The 17,657-nt window shown below is 38.4% G+C and overlaps 1 protein-coding gene across 4 annotated transcripts in view; it reads left to right on the plus strand.

Annotated features, from left to right (window-relative positions):
- NUBPL (NUBP iron-sulfur cluster assembly factor, mitochondrial) overlaps positions 1-9,448 on the plus strand; it is a 79,464-nt gene extending 70,016 nt beyond the window's left edge. For 3 of the 4 annotated variants that reach the window (XM_079309066.1, XM_079309067.1, XM_079309068.1), the window contains one exon: positions 8,269-8,719. In XM_079309066.1, the coding sequence (XP_079165192.1) occupies positions 8,269-8,331 (63 nt within the window). In that variant the 3' untranslated portion in view covers positions 8,332-8,719. Of the gene's footprint in view, positions 1-8,268 lie in introns of all 4 variants that reach the window. The other variant, XM_079309065.1, reaches the window with a different exon arrangement.
- The last annotated feature ends 8,209 nt before the right edge of the window (positions 9,449-17,657 follow it).

Below are 17,657 nucleotides of genomic sequence, written 5' to 3' on the forward strand. Positions count from 1 at the left end.
AGGAAATAAAGTAAAAGAAGGTAATATCAATAGGGCCCTTGATTTTGGAATGCTGGTCATCTGTTCTGCTTCTGTGGGTTTGGTTTTGTTTAATGAGGCTGAATCATTCAGAATAGAGAATACTTGATCCAGGTCCTGGCACGCTAAGAGGAGGAAGGTCAGTGTCAAGCCTCATGAGACTCTTGCATCTAATGCAGGTCCTCTAAAACTGTCAGTTAAGCCTTTGGTAGCTGAGCCTGGAAACTGTCAAAGGGTCTTATCTAAAGATGTTTAGAACAAAACTTCATATTGTCAGTACCTGGGTTGTTTTCAGCAGAAAGTGGAGCAATTTACACACAAAAGGAAATAGATTTTTCAGTGTATTTGCCATTACATTTTATTGTCAGTGGAAAATGAGAGTTGGTGAGGTAGTCAGAGTCAAACAAGCAAATCTGTAAAAGAAAGTAGTTGTACATATAGAGAAAAAAAAAGGAGGCGAACATTAACATTGTTAATCCAATGTTATTAACATATTGAACAAGATTCTGGAAGAACAGTGACAGTCTTAAAATTGTGATTTTATTTTCAAAGAGAAGAGGCAGCTCTATGGTGTGTTGACTTCTAATTGAATGCTGTATTTTTGCTTGGTTTGGGCAAGGCCTGTGCTATGGAATAATGTAGTGATCTTGAGTCCAGATCTATTTGAAAAGGAATCCCTGTAGTCCATGTGGTAGTTTCTCTCTGGACAGTTTGATCAGCAATGTGAAGGTTTGAATGGATGCATGGCTTTGGTCAAAACTGAAGTAAAACAGCTGGGAAACTAAGATGGAAAGCTCACAGTATCTGAAATCTGTAATAACCAAGAGTCTGTAGCCTGCTGGACTATTGGTCTAAGAATTCAGACCTGTGTGGGATAGAATTTTGAAAATAGAAAGGCAAGAAAGTCTGTTGTGTCACCATCTGTTCTTCCTTGAACTATGTTCTTGATAACAAAAGGGTGGGTTATGATCACCGTTTGTGGCAATTAAGTTAAATATGCAGAGGAATAAAGATTGACAAATATTGTGTGGCTCTTGGGAAAACTCTTAATATCCTTCTCTGCCATTGTGTCTGTGAGATAATCATTCTCCTTGGAGAATGTGTTTTTGTAAAATGTCACTAATCTCTCCAGAGTGAAAAAGAATTTTCCTTTATCACTACTTTTCTTCTAATTTTAAAGACAGAAAAAATATCACTCTTATATTTTCAAAGACACATTAAATTCTTAGCACATAACTGATGGTGGGAGAGGTCATATAAGGTCAGATTCTAATCTTTAATACATGACAGTCATCACCATGTTTCTCAAATAAACTGACATTGTGGCTATTCATGCATTAACAACTTTTCAGATAGAGAACAATGTCTGCTGAAATTCTTTACTCTTGTTGCTTAAATGTGCCTTGGATTTTCGTACAAAATTCTATCCTGATTTTGTTAGAACACACTTACAAATCAGATACAAAATCATAGACCTGAAATAATACCTAGCAGATTCAAGCAGTAGGGAGTAGGGATGGTGATTGACTTCTTAGAAACCCAGCATGTTGTCACACCTTTTGAACTGTGTCAAGCCTAGAATAAAATGGTTTCTAAAATATGTTAGTTAATACATTTTTGCTTACACATCTGCCATGGGGTTCATCTTGCCTTGCAGATGGTATAAAAGTATCTCTGACTTGAATTTCAAAATGTCTAAGCAAACTTGTCTAAATTTATTATTTTAAAGCTTAGATGCAGTTGGTGGAAAAGGGGTTTCCTTTTCACAAATGACAAGGAAATGACTAAGAACTAAAAAAGAAAATTACTTGTAGAATGGTGCCTGTGTGAACTTAAAAAATTCTTCCTCAGGGAAGGCACAGAATACACAAGACTAATCTGCTTATGGAAAGTAGTGACAATATAGCTAAAGGATAGAAAGGTTTGATGACTGGAGTTCTCTTCTGGTGAAGTTTGAGGCAGTCCCCTGAGAGAAATAACAATGCTGGTAAAATGATTTTGCTCTCGGTATAACATTGTCTTATGTTAATATTTCTGTCAGCTTGGTTGTTTAAATTGTGGCTTTTTTTTTGTGGCTTTTTCTTAATACTCTTCATTGATAAAACTTTGTGATGTAGAAATGGAATATTGCTGTACTTGCATAGTCTAATGCAGCAGATGGGAGTGGCCCAAGATCCTCTACAAGAAACTAATAATTTTTTACTTCTGTCAACAGTGAGGGCTTACCTTCTGAAGTGAGACCCTTCTGGAGATTGAGCATTTTTCTCCTCCATAACACTGTGGAGGTGGATTAGCTGGGCAAGGCTCCATTTTTTTCCTCACTCAAACAGATGCAAGAGTCACTGGACAGCAAAACTGGTCAATGAAAATCAGGAATGCTGATAAAATGGTCGAGTAGGCAAAAAGGTAGAATAGGGAAAACAAATGAGCAATCATTGAAACCAAGTGAAATTAATCATGCTCAGATGTACGGGAACTTACTATGGACCATGGGAAAGGAACCAGCAGCAAAACAGGTGTTTGGAAGAGGCATCCTGAAGGTTGCAGATAAGAAGACTAGAGGCACAGCAATAGATATAGAATGTGATTAATTGCAGTGGAGTTATTCTTCCATCAAAGGAGCTGCTTAAATGCCCAGTAAACTCTCCATCACACTAGGAGAAAGATAAGTAGCAGTTCCTGAGAGCTCTTCTTTCTGTGAGTGTAAAGCCCAGAGAGTTATGGAGCAGTTGGTGGTTATCTTGTGAGGAATTCCCGCAAGAAACTTGGCTATATCACAGCCTGGATGGCACAGTGGATTTATCAGTATCTTGGCAGAACAGACAGTGATTGTTCAGCACCAAACTCTCACCTATCTTAAGGTCAAAAACGCAGCTCAAACAAGTACAAAATACATTTGCTGTACCAGTGCATCCACAAGTGAAGGATTTTGAGTTCAATAAATTGCACACTGATCTATAAGGGAAGAGAAAAAGCTCAGTCAGGTGGAAAGCAGGGACACAAGCCATCAGGAGCCTGATGGAACAGAGCAAAATAAGTCTGGTTAATAATCCCTTTTCAATTAAATCAGAATGTTGCAAACCTTGCTGTGGTGTCACCTAAAGAGACAACTCAAATTTGTATTCAGAAACACTTTTCCTGTAGAATGCTTGTGAAAGGGTGATACATAAATAGGGTAAAAACATACAGCCTTTTAAAGATTGCAAGAAGTAGTTGAAGAAAAATTGAAGTACTGGTAGCAAACCATCATAGAATCCTACTTTGTGGTTTAGTTGTCATTAATAATTCTGTTTAATGACTGGTCAATCCAGAGTGTGAGATTTTTAAAAAGAAAAGCAAACCCTTGAGAAGGCTGTGGGGTATGATTTATAATATGCCTTTATCATCAAGGCTTCCTCTGAATCATCACAGTAGCATTTGGTACGTGTAGGTTCAAATCCTTCATTCAGGGTGTAGATAGTACAATGCATCATCAGACCCTCATTTATGGTTCTGTTTGCTGAAGAAAACGCCAAGTGTAGGATAGTCTGTTTGAAAGATGTTACTATACTGCATTTGATTTGTACTGTTCTACTTACCCTGTGTTTTGGACAGGATGTGGTTTTAGATGTCTGTAACAGCATCTTGGGATAGCAGTATTACCCAGCTGGAGCTGCCCCCAAGAGTGGTTTGGCTGTTACAACTTCTGATATATAGGATTAATAGGAAATTTCCTATAAGCACTAACAATTTTTCTTTGAGATTTTAGTTTCATAAATCCAGCTTATTTACCCATCTCCTCCATTTCTTATTGTAATGTATGGATTAACTTTTACTGTCTCATTCAGTTTTCCTCTCTGACTCGAGACTTCATTGAAATTTGGGAAGAGTTGCCAGTACATGCTAAGAAGAATCTTGTGGTAGAACTGCCCAGAGGAAGACTGAGTTAGATAGTCTCTGGACCTCTTATAGCAACCAAGAATTTCTCTGAGTGACATGAAACATTTATCAGAAGTAGATTCATTGAAAGCTGTGTTTGTCATCATGTTTTTAGTGCCTTCTGAGCTGACCACAGTAAAATAGAGACTTTGGAAGGCAGCTCCAGTCATGCACTGAAGGCTGGAATTGTGTCCAACTAATAATTTCCATGGAAATTAATGATATCTAAAAATCTGATTGAACTGGCCAATAGAATGTGGTTGTGCAGAGAGTGCTAAGAACCAAAGTTATCAATGGCTGGCTGTGCTTATTTTCGTGTAGATGGTAGCTAAGACTAGTAGTATTTGTCCTTGTGATAGTCACTAGTTGATTAGTTGCTCGTGGTGGCTAGTTTCCTTCAGCAATTAACAAATTGTAAGCCCTAGCAAATCAGTTGAGCAGATTTAATTTTTTTCCCTTGTTCTGAGGCATATAAGCATCCACAGCACTTGATACTCCAGACAGTCAGGACTTGCACAGATTCCCCTTTGGATTGCTGGGCTGGATAAAGCAGCTTAATAGTCTTGGAGTCTTGTAATCAGAAATAGATATTAGATACCATGTCAGTACTGGGATTTATAGCCTATGGTGTATGAGACCTTCAACCCAGTGATGGAATCAGAGTATGTTTCTGAGTTACTGGTTTGAAGTTGTTTGTATGCAGTGGTTTGTGTGAAGGAAAATGTGATAGCAGCTGCTACCTGCTTTGACTTTGTTGGTTGTAGGTCGGGATTTGTGTTTCTGTGGCCATTGCACCAGATACTGGCAGACTTTGTAGTGAACTATTGGCAGGCTAAGATCTGCACCCCAGTGGAAAGCAGACCTGCAGGTCAGGCTAAGCCATTACAATCCATGACAACAGGGCAGAGTCAGCCATGACCTGTACAGTCTGCAGTAATCTTAGCAATGATGCATACTTCTCTCACATGTAAGATTTTTAGGGAGAATGAAATGCCATAACTGAAAGGCTCATATTTCCCTAGGATTACTGTAGGGCTTAATTATATGAGCTAATAAAACATCTTCCAGTTTAAGTCTACGCCACCTCTATTAGCCCATGATAGGACAGGTTTGTTACAGGGTGATGAATCAGGATGTTCTGATTATTTATGCTAAGTAGGACTTTCCACTCCATTTCCTGTTGAACTTCATTACAGGTTCTCTGTTTCCTACCCTACCATCTGTGCTGTCATCAGTCACTTCATCATCAGCTGCACCCTTGATGTCTTAAGAACTGTGCCCTTGTGGCACTGTACCACTCTTTGAGTGTGAGCAGTCTGTCATGTGGCCCTTTCCCAGCTTTTTTTGTTTGGTTCTGTGAACATCACCTTCCATCTCTGCCTCTGCCTGTCCTAGTGCTGCTCTCAGACCCTGTCTAGGCAATGTTCATAATAAACAGGTCTGGTCTCGTTTTAGGGCATTCTGTCTTCATTCATCCTTATGAAGTGGGAAGAATTATAACTGATACATTGTTGTTAAATAAAAAATTGTCTATCAGCAAAAAAAATGGTTCTCAGAAAGTCTATAAACCATTCATTTAGAGCTTTCAGACATTAAGGCAGTAACTGACCTGAGAAGTTTGCTTTTCTCCTATTAAAATGAAAAAGGTTATGGGTGATAGGAACTCATCCTTTACTCTTTCTCTGCTGGTTTTCCACACAGAAAGGAAATAGTAAACCCTGTCAGTTTTCAGTTGCAGCCCAACTTCTTTGGCTTAGTAATGATGGATTAAACAGCAGAACTGAGCTATGCTGTCTGTCTATGGGTGCCACAGTGAAAAGATCATGAGTAGGAAAAGCTATTCAATATACTTAGGGTTTTTTTTAGGGAGTGCATATTGACAGACACCAAGATTCTGTTTACACCTTTCAGGTATGTTGATTGATAGGTCCTCACTCATAGTTAAATTATTTGTTCAAAGACAGGAAACCAAGTCTCGAAATGGTTGATTTTTGCCAAAGCCAGGTGACTGAGAGAGTTTTGTAAGGACACATATGAGATACTGGTCTGTTCAACAGACAAAATAGTGGTCCAGGGAAACAAAAACCCTTAAACTCAGCAGACAAAACTTGTTGCTGAGAACACTATCTCTGTTATGCTGGCATGCTGGCTACAAAAAGTTGCACCAGGAACCTCCTGTTGCAAAGTGGTGATCAGCTGCTTGGCAAATGAGGGTCAGTGTACACTGGGGAGTGTTGCTCAGACACTCATTAACAGCATTTTGTAGGAAAAGTATCATAAGTTTATTGGGCTCTTGACGTAAGGTAACATTTGTACAAGCAATTGAGTCTGTTTACGGTGAATTTGTAATTCTGTGTACAATTTGGTCAACTCTGGAGCAGGCAAGCAGCCTGGGAAGTCTTTAGAAGGGGCCAGGTTTTGTATGCAGGTTGTTAATTGACTCATTAAAACGCATGAATTGATCTGTGTGAAGTGGGAGCTGCCTGTGGGACTGTTCCAGATAGTTTGAAATTCCCACCTGGAGCGTTCCTGCGCCAATTAGTCAAATACTTAACTGCAAAGGCAGCTTGACTTCAGTCAGTCTCCTTACTTAAGTGGGTCTATTATCCTGCCTAGGCCAGTGGTTAGTTGGGGTAGCTGGACCACCCAGGCCAGGAATAGCTGATCGAGGTGAGTGTTGCACACAGACTGTTACCTAACTGCACTGCAACTGTATGCATGGAAGTTTAAAATTCATGATTGTAAGTAAGTTCTTAAATTCATGCCACAAAGTCATGTATGTGAGAGAAAACAATTCTGTCTTGCTGTCTGTGTTCCTTACAAACTCAGAAAATTTTATGGCTTTAGTTTGAAGGAGATGTGAGCACTGAGACTGTGAGATGTGATGGGTGGGAGTACCAGAAAAGAAAATCCTGCAAGCCAGGAGCAATCCCTAAAAAAGAGGAGATGTGAGCAGTGCATGGCCCTGCAAGAGGCTCACACCTTGTTCAGAGCAGTGACAGTGAGTGCTAGTGGCCCTGGTGTGACAGACACTTTCTCTTCCTGCTCCCCAAGCTCTGGCCTCTGGCATGTGTCAGTTTGTCTGCTGTTTTAAAGGCTCATTAGGGATACAAAGACTAATTCATGGTTAAAGCCATCCTGCAGGAGACAGGAGAAATCAGTGTGGTAGGGATTATTGTGGAGATTTGTTTGAGGAAAGCAGGAAAGGTTGTCAGTGTGGTCTCTATATGCAGAATTATTGGAGAAGATGGAGTAGGTTGGTCCTGTTGGAACAGAGTAGGAGCAGAAGAGCAAGCTCAGCTAGGGGACTTTGCTGTGTACTGGACAGACACAGAATGTGATGCACTAGCTAAAAATGAACTATGACAAATTCAAATTACAGATAAGGTGTACATTTTTAACAATGGAAGTAATCAGCCTCTGGAACAGTGTGCAGTGTGTATATATACATGCACACAAAAAATACTGTTTTAATTAAACATTATTACATCAATCACCGAAATTTTTAAAAGTTCCTTTTTGACTACAAGTTGTTCAGCTTTGTACAGGAATAATTTGGTTTAATTTTGGAGTTTGTGTTGGACTTCATATAGTGTTTTTATATAAGTCCCTTGACATTATTTGTTAATAATTGATGGTAGACTGATCATGGTCCTAGCTGTGTCATGGTTTTTAGAGATGTTAATATAAATGTGCTTGCTTAAGTTGCTCTCCATAGTCCTGCTGTTCTGTGCTATTGTGCCCTCCAGCTCAAGGTGTCTGAGCAGATGCCACAGGTTGGTGTGAAAGAGCTTTAACTGTGTGGATTCTAGTTATGCATAATTAGTTCTTTCCAATACCTACTTAAGTCTTTTGGAAAAGTGTCTTTTTAAAAAAATACTTTACATGTCTGAGTAGGAAATTCCCTAGTGATAGTCTAGTCTGTAATGAATTAATTGTCTCAAAATTTTTTTGAGTGCTGTTGTTTTCTCTGATTCTCTATCTTGTGCACAGTGCATACTGGTTGTCAGGATGAGGGAAGTTTATAATTAATAGTACCTGTGGGACTAAAGAGTCTGTCTCTTCCTCATCACTTCTCTTCCAGAAGGCTATTGACTCTGCTTGTTGTTAAATTGTTCAGTTAAACTCTTCCCACCTATATTTTTACATAATGTTTGTGCTTATTCTGTGTATTAATGCATTGTTTTTCCTGAATGCAGGCTAAATTTAACCCATTTATTGAAACATCTTTAATTTTTCTTTTTGTGTCTAAAAGAACAAACGTCTAATTGGTTGTGAAATATTTGTTTTTATAGAAAATGGAGTGCTTAATGTATGTTTCTGTTTTTGCAGGCTAAAGCATATCTAAAGATAGCTATGGAAATATTAAGAAGACTACCAGCACCTCCTGCTTGAAGAATTTACCACTGAAACTTAGCAAAAATGTAATCTTTGCAGCCAATGCAGAAAAGTCCTGGTATCTAATTACATGGAGAGGCCATATGTTAGTTCTAAGAACTTCTTTAGGACTTAATTTACCAGAGGTTAAATTATGATTGTGATTATTACTGTTTTTCACCACATTGTTTGGCCATGTCCAAAAGGATTCACATATGCAAATGATGATAGATAGTGCTGAATTGCAACATCATCAAGTCAGAAGGGATGAAGTTTGTTTTTTATGTGTGCCCTGTTTTAAAGTCAAGAATGAAAAACAGCCTCTCCATGCAAGGAGAATGGCAAGAGGTATGCCATAAATCCTGACATAAATCCTGCTTAAAAAATTAAATTTTCAGTACTCTAATTTCCAGTTCTAGAGCTGCTGTACTTTTGTATGTTCATCTTAAAAGAAAATTTAAGAATTCCACATATACTCTGAAAAGTTCTTGTGATGGATGATGAGCAAATTCATTCATTATTGGGTAAAGTTCTATCGTGGGGCAATTCACAGTTTAGTGGGGAATGGATTACGTGACCCTGAGGCTTATTTCTCAACTGCTTTATATTATAATGAACCCAGACAGAAGACAAGGTAGCAGAGGTCTTCACTGAAAACTGGATGTTTTTCCAGAGCTCAGTCTGCCAGGGAATGTAAATGATCAAGATAAATTAAATTTATGATTGCATATGCCTTCTTCTGTGCAGCAACTTGGAATTTGAATATAAAGATATATTTTTGAAGTAAAGAAATATTTGGTCTTCAAACTGCGTGGCCTTCTGGTTTATTTTTTCATTGCCTGTGATCTTTATTTTTGTGTTGGTGTGTAGAAGTGAAAGATTATGCCTTCAGGGAATGAGGTTTCATTTACAATTAGATCTTTGAGTTGACATTTAGGCTTTTCCATCTACACAATTGAGTATCAGTATCTTAAACACCCATCATAACCCTACCACAGAGTAATGTAACCATACTAGGGAGCTCTGCTCTTGGCCATATTATTGTATTCTGTAGAATTGACAAAATACTCAGTTCCTTTCAGTTATCTGATATATTTTACAAAAATTAAAGCTGGCTTAGTGTTCTGCCCTTTCATACTTTGTTGATAACATTTTTTTTAAATTACGTCTTGTCTCTACATATTTATTAGCTTTGCTTTACATAGCATAGTTGTTGATATACATGTCTGTAAATAATCCTGTGGTGGTTTTGGCTAGTATAATCTTACATTTCAGTGGAAGAACTGGGATTTCTGACTGGTTTTTAGCAAAAGACAGTGATATAATCTGAGTGTTAGTATTGGTAATTTTCATTCTGTTGAAAAGTTTTTGAATGTCTGACACCCAGTTCATGTTGAGCCTGGGTAAACAGTCACTATGTAGACAGGTGGTTGTTCATCTCCCCTTTTGTTTCTTTCTCATTATTTCTTGGGTTAGTTGAAGGATGAAATTTCCTTTCAAGTGTCCTTTTATTTTACTACTTTTTACCTTTTTTTTGCCTTTTAGTTAAGTACTGTGGTTTTGCTTTGTTGAATCTTTCAGCTGCAGAATATTTGAATGCCTTTATCAAGAAACTATGTTATAATGACTAAGCATAGTTTCTATACCAGTCTGAAAATTCGTATTTAGTTAACAATTTTCTGGAAGTATTACACAGGATTTATTGACTACAAGTTGTCAGTAATTAAAAAAAAAAAATTGTACAGAATTGGTAAGACATTCCTGTGTTTAAGGATACCTGCAGTCAACCGAAATTTAAATTGAAAATGTACTTGCTCTATTTGACTCATTCTCATGAGTGAAAAACTGTTTCCCATACCTTTTCTTGCAAAGTAAATGAAAGGCACTGACAAAATGTTATTGCTTCTTAATGTTATAGAAACAGATATTTGTATTTTTTTATTATACTGTACGCTGTTAAATACATAGTAATGAATTCCAGTCAATATACTACATTTTAAATTGTATTCATAAAATCACTGATGTGAATTGTTGGATGGGGGGTTGGTTGGATCAGCCTGAGATTTAGCAGGAGAAGGTGGTATTTAACTGTAGTTTATAAATATAGACTTGACACACAGTGTTGTTTTCTCTTTTCCCCTCAAATATTTCACTTTATTCTAAATGATACTTGCTAGTGTACTAACATGCTTTGTTCTAAAAATGCTAATCACAGCAAGAGTGCCTGGCTGTATGGGCAGATGCTCTTTGCTCACCAGCAGGGGAGAGTTACTGTGCTCATGGATTGCCAGCACAGAATTACTAAAGTCTGTAGCACTATGAGTTCAGTTACACACTGAAAAATCTCACAGAGGAGGAAAGAGGAAGGCTAGGGAGGTGTGGGACCAAAGGCAGGAATAGGGATAGAGGCAATTGTCAGTCCCAGTTTCCCTCCTGTCTAGTTTAACAGCAAGATGCCAGAGACTCCCAAGGTCCTTTTGCAGTGCTGTCAGATTTAATTTTGCATTCACGACATGACCCTTTTTATAGTGGCCAGAGTTTTCCTGTTCGCAGATAATTCCTGCAGTTTCTTGGGTGAGGGCTGTGTCTTAACACAGTGCATTTATTGGCTTAAAAATGTTTTTTGTTTTAATTAAAATGAAACTGAAAGAAGGTATAGAATTGTTTGTGCTATAAAATTTTTAATGCTCTGTTTTAGCCAGTGAATTGTTCAGCCTTTGAGCCTATGGTTTGTGCAATACTTAGGTGCCAGATCCTCACCACAACAATAACAAAAAATGTTATTTGAAGTTATGAGAAAAAAGTAGTTTGCAGGTTAGTTTTTGTCTGCTGATTCAATTTGTCTACTACTACCTGTTGTCGTTCTGATTGGTGATTGTGGTTCTGAATTGATATTAATACAGAGAAGTGGCAGAAGCAGATCATTTCAGTGTATTAACAAAACACCTTCTCTAATTCTGAACTTACTTCAAACAGTTGGGCTCACTTGGATCCAGTTCAGCAAGTGACACCCCCTTTAACATCTTTCCCATAGTAAGTGTGGTTTTCACTTTGACCAACTGCTGTGTGACAGTTTGCATTTTGGGATTTTGGTACTAATTTGCAAAGCTTCTTTCAGAGCATCCCCAGTCCTGACACTGACACATGAGCTCAGTACCCAACTGAATGAAACCCAAGTGACAGGAACTGTTCTTGTCCTTCTAGATACTGGTGGGGATAGCATCTCCATACTTATTTTCCTCCATCATTTGCAGTAGTTTTCCAAGACACAAGAAACTTGTTCTACATCTAGCTTTGGTTAAGATTATTCAAATCTATAGCTCCTAAACTTAGGAGAAGTCTTCAGTCACCTGGCTTAATCTTTACTCAGGGCCATAATGGAATGGTCATCACTCCTTCTGATAAAGCTGTATTGCTTGTGAAGGAAGTAAATAACATAGTGCTAATCACAGCTGGTTTTTTTTTTTTTTTTTTTTTTTTTTTTTTTTTTTTTTTTTTTTTTTTTCCTTAATGGCCTGGGCTGGGCTTTCTTTGGTCCTTGTTCCCAGCCTAATTCATTCCTTTTACCTAATGAGGTTATGAATAAAATTATAAATTCTTAGGTTAATGCCTAGCATTTTAGATGCTTCCAAATTTGAGATAAAGTTCTGGAGTTTTACATTTGGATTTTGTCATTTTGTCATTTTATTTTGTCCTCGCCACATGTGGGCCTATATTGTTGTTGTCATTTTTATGTAACAGAAATCCTTCCTGGTGGAGATGGCTAGGGAAAAGCCTCCTGCTTAAGAACAATTGACCATAAGATGAATCTGAATTGCTGATTTAATTTCAGAATTGACTTACAATGGCAGGAGTTACAATAATGATTATATTTAATTTTGGTAGCACTGGCCATAGCCAAGGCACTGGTTTGTCAGCCACATATCACAAAGCAACAAAAGAAAAAAAAATAATTCCCAAACTAGTTTTCAGCCTAAATTTAAGACTTCCCTTTTTTGTTGTTTTTTTTAGGCTCTGCTTTACATTATAAAGATATTAAAGTCTGAAGAAAAAGCATATTCAAAGTTCTGTATTTTTCCATTATCTTTGTGTATTCACAAAGGTGGGTGTTTTTCAGCAAGAAGAGGATGGGCACAGCCTGTCCTTCCTTATGCACCTCTTTGTCTCTTTCTCTATTTGTATGAGCCTGGATCCAAATACCCACTTTCATCAATGCAAATAGAGGACTTCTAAAAAGTCTCTGAACAAGCTAGGGGGGGAAAAGAACATTTTAACATTGTTTTGAGGGCTTACAGATTTATTTGAAGTGTTTTCCCTCATACCAGTGGGATTTTCTAAAATCTGTGTTATTTCCTGTGGTGCAGAGATTTTCTCTTTGAGAGCAAGGCAGGAGACTCCCCCACACCTGTGTACCCCATGTTTGCTTCCTGTTACTGAACAAGGTCTGTTTTAAACATACAAACTGCTGGTTGCTTTTTCTAGAAAATCAGCTTATGACTTTCTTTTTGCTTTTGGGGACAATTCCCCCAAATAATTATGGAAGAAATGCTATAATATATTTTTAAAGCCCAGTTTTGCTGCATATTTAGGAAGAACAAACAGGGCGAGAAACTATCTTATTTAGCCAAACTCACATTTGGCAGATGTAATTTTGGAATGTTTGTCCATTATGTAAATGTTGCAAATATTTTTTATCTCAATTAAGTGCTAAGTGGAGTTCAGGAGCCTGAACATTCTCCTGCTCAATTGCAGTAGGCATTTGAGGGTGTATGAGTTGAGTCTGTAGCTGGTTGAACAGCCGAGGATGAGTTTCCACACGGACTTATTTGCTGAATTGGGAAGTTTCTACATGTCTCTTTTTAGAGGAGGAATTTCCATATAAACGGGCTTTTGTCTGTGGTACCTGGAGGCCTCTAATTAATTACATTTCACATGGAGTCTGGAGGTTTTGGGTTTGCACTCTGCACTTCCCTCTGCAGCATAATGGGGCCCAATGGCTATTTTGGAGAGTTGGTTTTTAAAACAAGTGTTAAAAGGCTGGGAAAATGCACCTTGTAAGCATCTAGGCTTTGAAACTAACCCCACAGTTTTTCATTAGTGCCAGCACTACTGGCATCTTTTTTGTAATGCATTAATATCCTAAGCTTTTAGTAAGCCTGTGAGTTGTAGCTTGTTAGCACTTTTTAAAAAATGCATTTCTTATTAACACAGTGCTACTTCACTTTTGTCTTAATTTTTTGACAGTACATAAACCTCTTTTTGTAATTCAGTTTTTCTTGTCTATTGGTAATGCATCCAAAAAGTTATTCCTCTAGAGAAAGAAAAGAGCTGTTTGATGCTGAATACCTTCTTCCCTGTAGGGTTAATATAGGAAATTGTTGATTTTGTTACCCTGATGGGATATGCATGTTCATTAAAACAAAATGAAACTGCTGATAAAATCCCTGTTAATTATTTAGAACTTGCAGCTTGTGAACAGTGAAAACATCATACTATAGAGTAATTTATTTAAAATACTTCCATTTATAGATATTTTTAAAATGTATTCTTCTAAGAAAATAACAGTATTTAAGATGTTTGGACAAGGTATTTGCTGTTGAAATGGATTGCTTTCCACTGCCTGAAAAAGTCTGCCATTTTCACAAAGAATATGACTCAGAGAAGTTATGTATTATTCCCTGTCAGTGCCTGTCTATAGAATCCTAGCTATGAATCCTCTGTAGCAGGTGACAGGAGGGAAGAGAGATGACGTACCAGTATTTGCCTGGAATGACCTCATGTCAGGAAGCAGTAGGAATTTGTTTGGCACAGCAAAAAATATAAGCAGGGTTGCATTTTTAGGAAAGGCAGATGGGTCAGGGCAAAGCAGGGGATGTTTTATTAGCTGGTAAATGTGACTGGCATAGGAAAGGAAATAAAACATGATACAGTCAGAAATAAAATGGGAAATGTCTCTCTCCCACTTCTGCTAGAAAAATACAGCCATATGACCTGGGATGCCTGGCACCCTGGGGTTGTGTTGGTCCTGATGCTTCAGAGAGGTGACAGGACTCAGCAGACTCAGGAGCCCTCATTTATGACACTATTTCTGCAATTTAGGGAAGCAACTGAAAAATGTATTTGCAAGTGAATAGTTGAGAACAGTTGATACAGAATATTGAGGAATGGGATGTCTCTGTTCATGGTCAGTATGTTTCACATCAGATAATGTGGCATCCCAGGGTGATCATTTATTAGAATTACTGTTTTAGCTGTCTTTACCACAGGAGCTGAAGTTGAATGCAATAACAAGATATATAATCTCTGGAAAGCATTTCACCTTACACTTAGGTGATACCAAGTGTCAGGAAAGTTTTTGAGTACCTTGCTGAATTATTGAGCTTAATATGAGCTTAACCTGAAGCTTCATTTTATTCCAGGTTTTGTTTTTTTTTTTTCTATAAGAAAAGTTTCACATTTCTGTTTCCAGCACTTCACTACTGTTGGTTCCTCAGATATAGATAAAAAGATTTATGTACAGGGGCTTCTAGAAGGAATTTTGTGCTTTGATGTGAGATTATATAATCTTCTTTAAAGAAAATGGTCAGTGATAGGGCTATTCTTTATTTTGTTTCATTTTTAAGAACTACAGTCACCAGAATGAAGGTAACAATTAGACATAATTTTGGATAGTCAGATTGGAGCTCTTCTAATCAGTTGCTAGTCATACCTTGAGAATACAAGCAACATGATGCTCTTTCTTTGAGTATATGAAATTTTTTATTTAACCTTACTTTCATTGGTATGGAAAAACCAAAGAAGAACTGTGGCAGATAAAATGCAGATGAGTTACCAGATGAATTAATGGTCACAGTTAGGAATCATAAAATAAACCTGCTGAACCCAGGTTCTGCATGCAGCATGTTCTTGCACTGGCCCTGGAGGAGCCAGCAGCATTCAAACAGCAGTTTTTGCCTCTTAAATGAACTCCAGACTCATTCTGTGTATGCTGTTGAGAAAAGTCACACCCTGAATGGTGTCAGCAGTGAACCTTTAGACTGTAGGTTTGCATGTCGCTAACACAGGAAGTGACTCACTGAAATGTTTGTTCTTCATGTTGTTATCTACTGTTCCTGGGAAAACAGGGATCTATTTACTCCATAGTGTGTTGGTGCTTATCAGACTGTATAATGTCCCTGCCAGGCTGGTGCTGGTCAGTGGTTGTTGGTTGCTGCTGTTCTGTTTGTAGAAGGACAGCTGCTGTGTGTAATACTCAGGAACTGTGTTCATGCTCTGCACCTGGAGCAGACCCTGCAGTTGTTACAGGATCTCTGCTTTGATGTGCTTTGCATTTGTTATGCATGACCCCATAATTCTCAAATGTTACTGTCCCCAAGATAAAATCCAGCACTGACAATGACCTCTGGAAATGACACCTTACTCTTGTGACTACTGCTTTGGAAAGAGCTCTGCGTGGGCTCTGGGAGAGTGTGGCAGAGCTGTCCACTCTCATTAAGGACTTACTTGGGCCTCTTGGGACGCAGAGACAGCTAAGGGTCAACAAAGTGGTATGAGGAAATAACCTGCCATGGTATATTTGAATGTGAAATGGGAGAGAAAACCTAATGGAAGGCTCATGACTCAAGAAAAGGACAGGGAGAGATCACTCACTGGTTATAGTGGTGGGCAGAACAGACTCAACTTGTCAAAATTAGTTTAGTTCATTACCAATCAAATCAGAGTAAGATGATGAGAAATGCACCCAAATCCTAAAACACTTCTCATTCATTTTTGCCTTTTTGCTGGGCTCAACTTCACTCCTGAATTCTCTACCTTCTCCCCAGCAACCACATAGGATAACTGGGAATGGGAGCTCCAGTCAGTGCATCCATCACATGTTGTGTCTGTTGCTCTTTCCTCATAAAGGAGAGGACTCCACACACACTTCACCTGCTGCAGCAGGAGACAGTCATCCACAAACTTCTCCAAAGTGAGTCCTTCCCACAGGCTGCAGCCTTTCCTGAGCTGCTCCAGTGGGGGTCCCTTCCATGTGGTGCAATCCATCAGGAGCAGACTGTTGCAGTGTGGGTCCTCCATGGCACCAAGGTCTGCCAGGAGCCTCTTCCAGCATGAGCTTCCCACAGGGTGACCTGCTCCTGCATGGGGTCCTCCATGGGTTGCAAGTTGATCTCTGCTCCACCCTGGATGTCCATGGGATGTCACAGGTGCCTCACAGTGGCCCTCCTCATGGGCTGCAGGGGAATCTCTGCACTGAGCATCTCTCCTGGAGCATCTCCTGCCCCTCCTTCCTCACTGGCCTTGGTGTGTCAGCAGAGTTGCTCCTCTCACATATTCTCCTCTGTTCTCTGGCTGCAATTTGCTTCTCCCTGTAACTCCTTTTCCTCTTCTTCAATACATTATCTCAGAGGTGCTACTGCTGTTGCTGACAGCTTGGCAATGCCCAGAAGCAGATTTGTCTTGGAATCAGTACTGATTTCCACTGGGGTTCAACTGCAAAAAAGAAGGCGTACACATCTGATTATTTTCTGTTTAAGTAACTCTTAAGTTTTGAATAAACCTTGACTATTCTAATGTGCACTTGCCGAGCATGATTTAGAGCAAAATGGGAAGATGTTTCTAACACTTTTATTGGTCTTGAAGTTATTTTGAAAGTGTGTTTATGATGCACTTTACACATAAAAATAGTTCTTTAAAAAAACTGTTTTATTTTAAAAAGTAGCAGTGGTTAATATGTTCAACTAAGAAAGAAAACTCAGAAAATTCTTTATGACACAGTTTTATAGTTTCTGATGGGCCATATAAAATGCATATTTTCTATAAGCTCTGCTCTTTGTTTATGTGCCAGTAAAATATAAAATAATAGAGCCTGGTGTCCATGGAGCATAAGGGGTCAAATAAATTACAGAAAGGTAGATTGGTTGTTTGCATAGTAGCATAGAGAAGGTAAGTTGCCTGTGTCTCAGAGCCAAGCTCTCAGTAATGATCTCTCTGCAAATTAGAAATACTATGATTACTAATCCCTAGTTGTAAAAAAAGAATTTCACTCCTGTGATGTGTTGGGGGGGCCTGGATCACTCTATTTCTGTAGAAGGTCAGTTAACAGCTTGACAAGACAGCAGCAGTGAAGTTTCCTAGCAATAAATGCCAATGCCAATGTTCAAGAGGATTGTTTCATTTTGATTAAGATCAATTTTTGTCATGACTGTACACAAACTATTTGATTCAGCCCTTGAAACTGCTGAATTTTAACCTCCAGGGATTTTTTCCCACAAGACATCTGGAGTTTATTTTGGCACATGGTCCAAAAATCATTGACTGACCTCTAGCCTGAGGTGCAGAGCTTT

The sequence above is a fragment of the Erithacus rubecula genome (genome assembly GCF_903797595.1).
Source record: "Erithacus rubecula genome assembly, chromosome: 6".
Lineage (NCBI taxonomy): Eukaryota > Metazoa > Chordata > Aves > Passeriformes > Muscicapidae > Erithacus > Erithacus rubecula.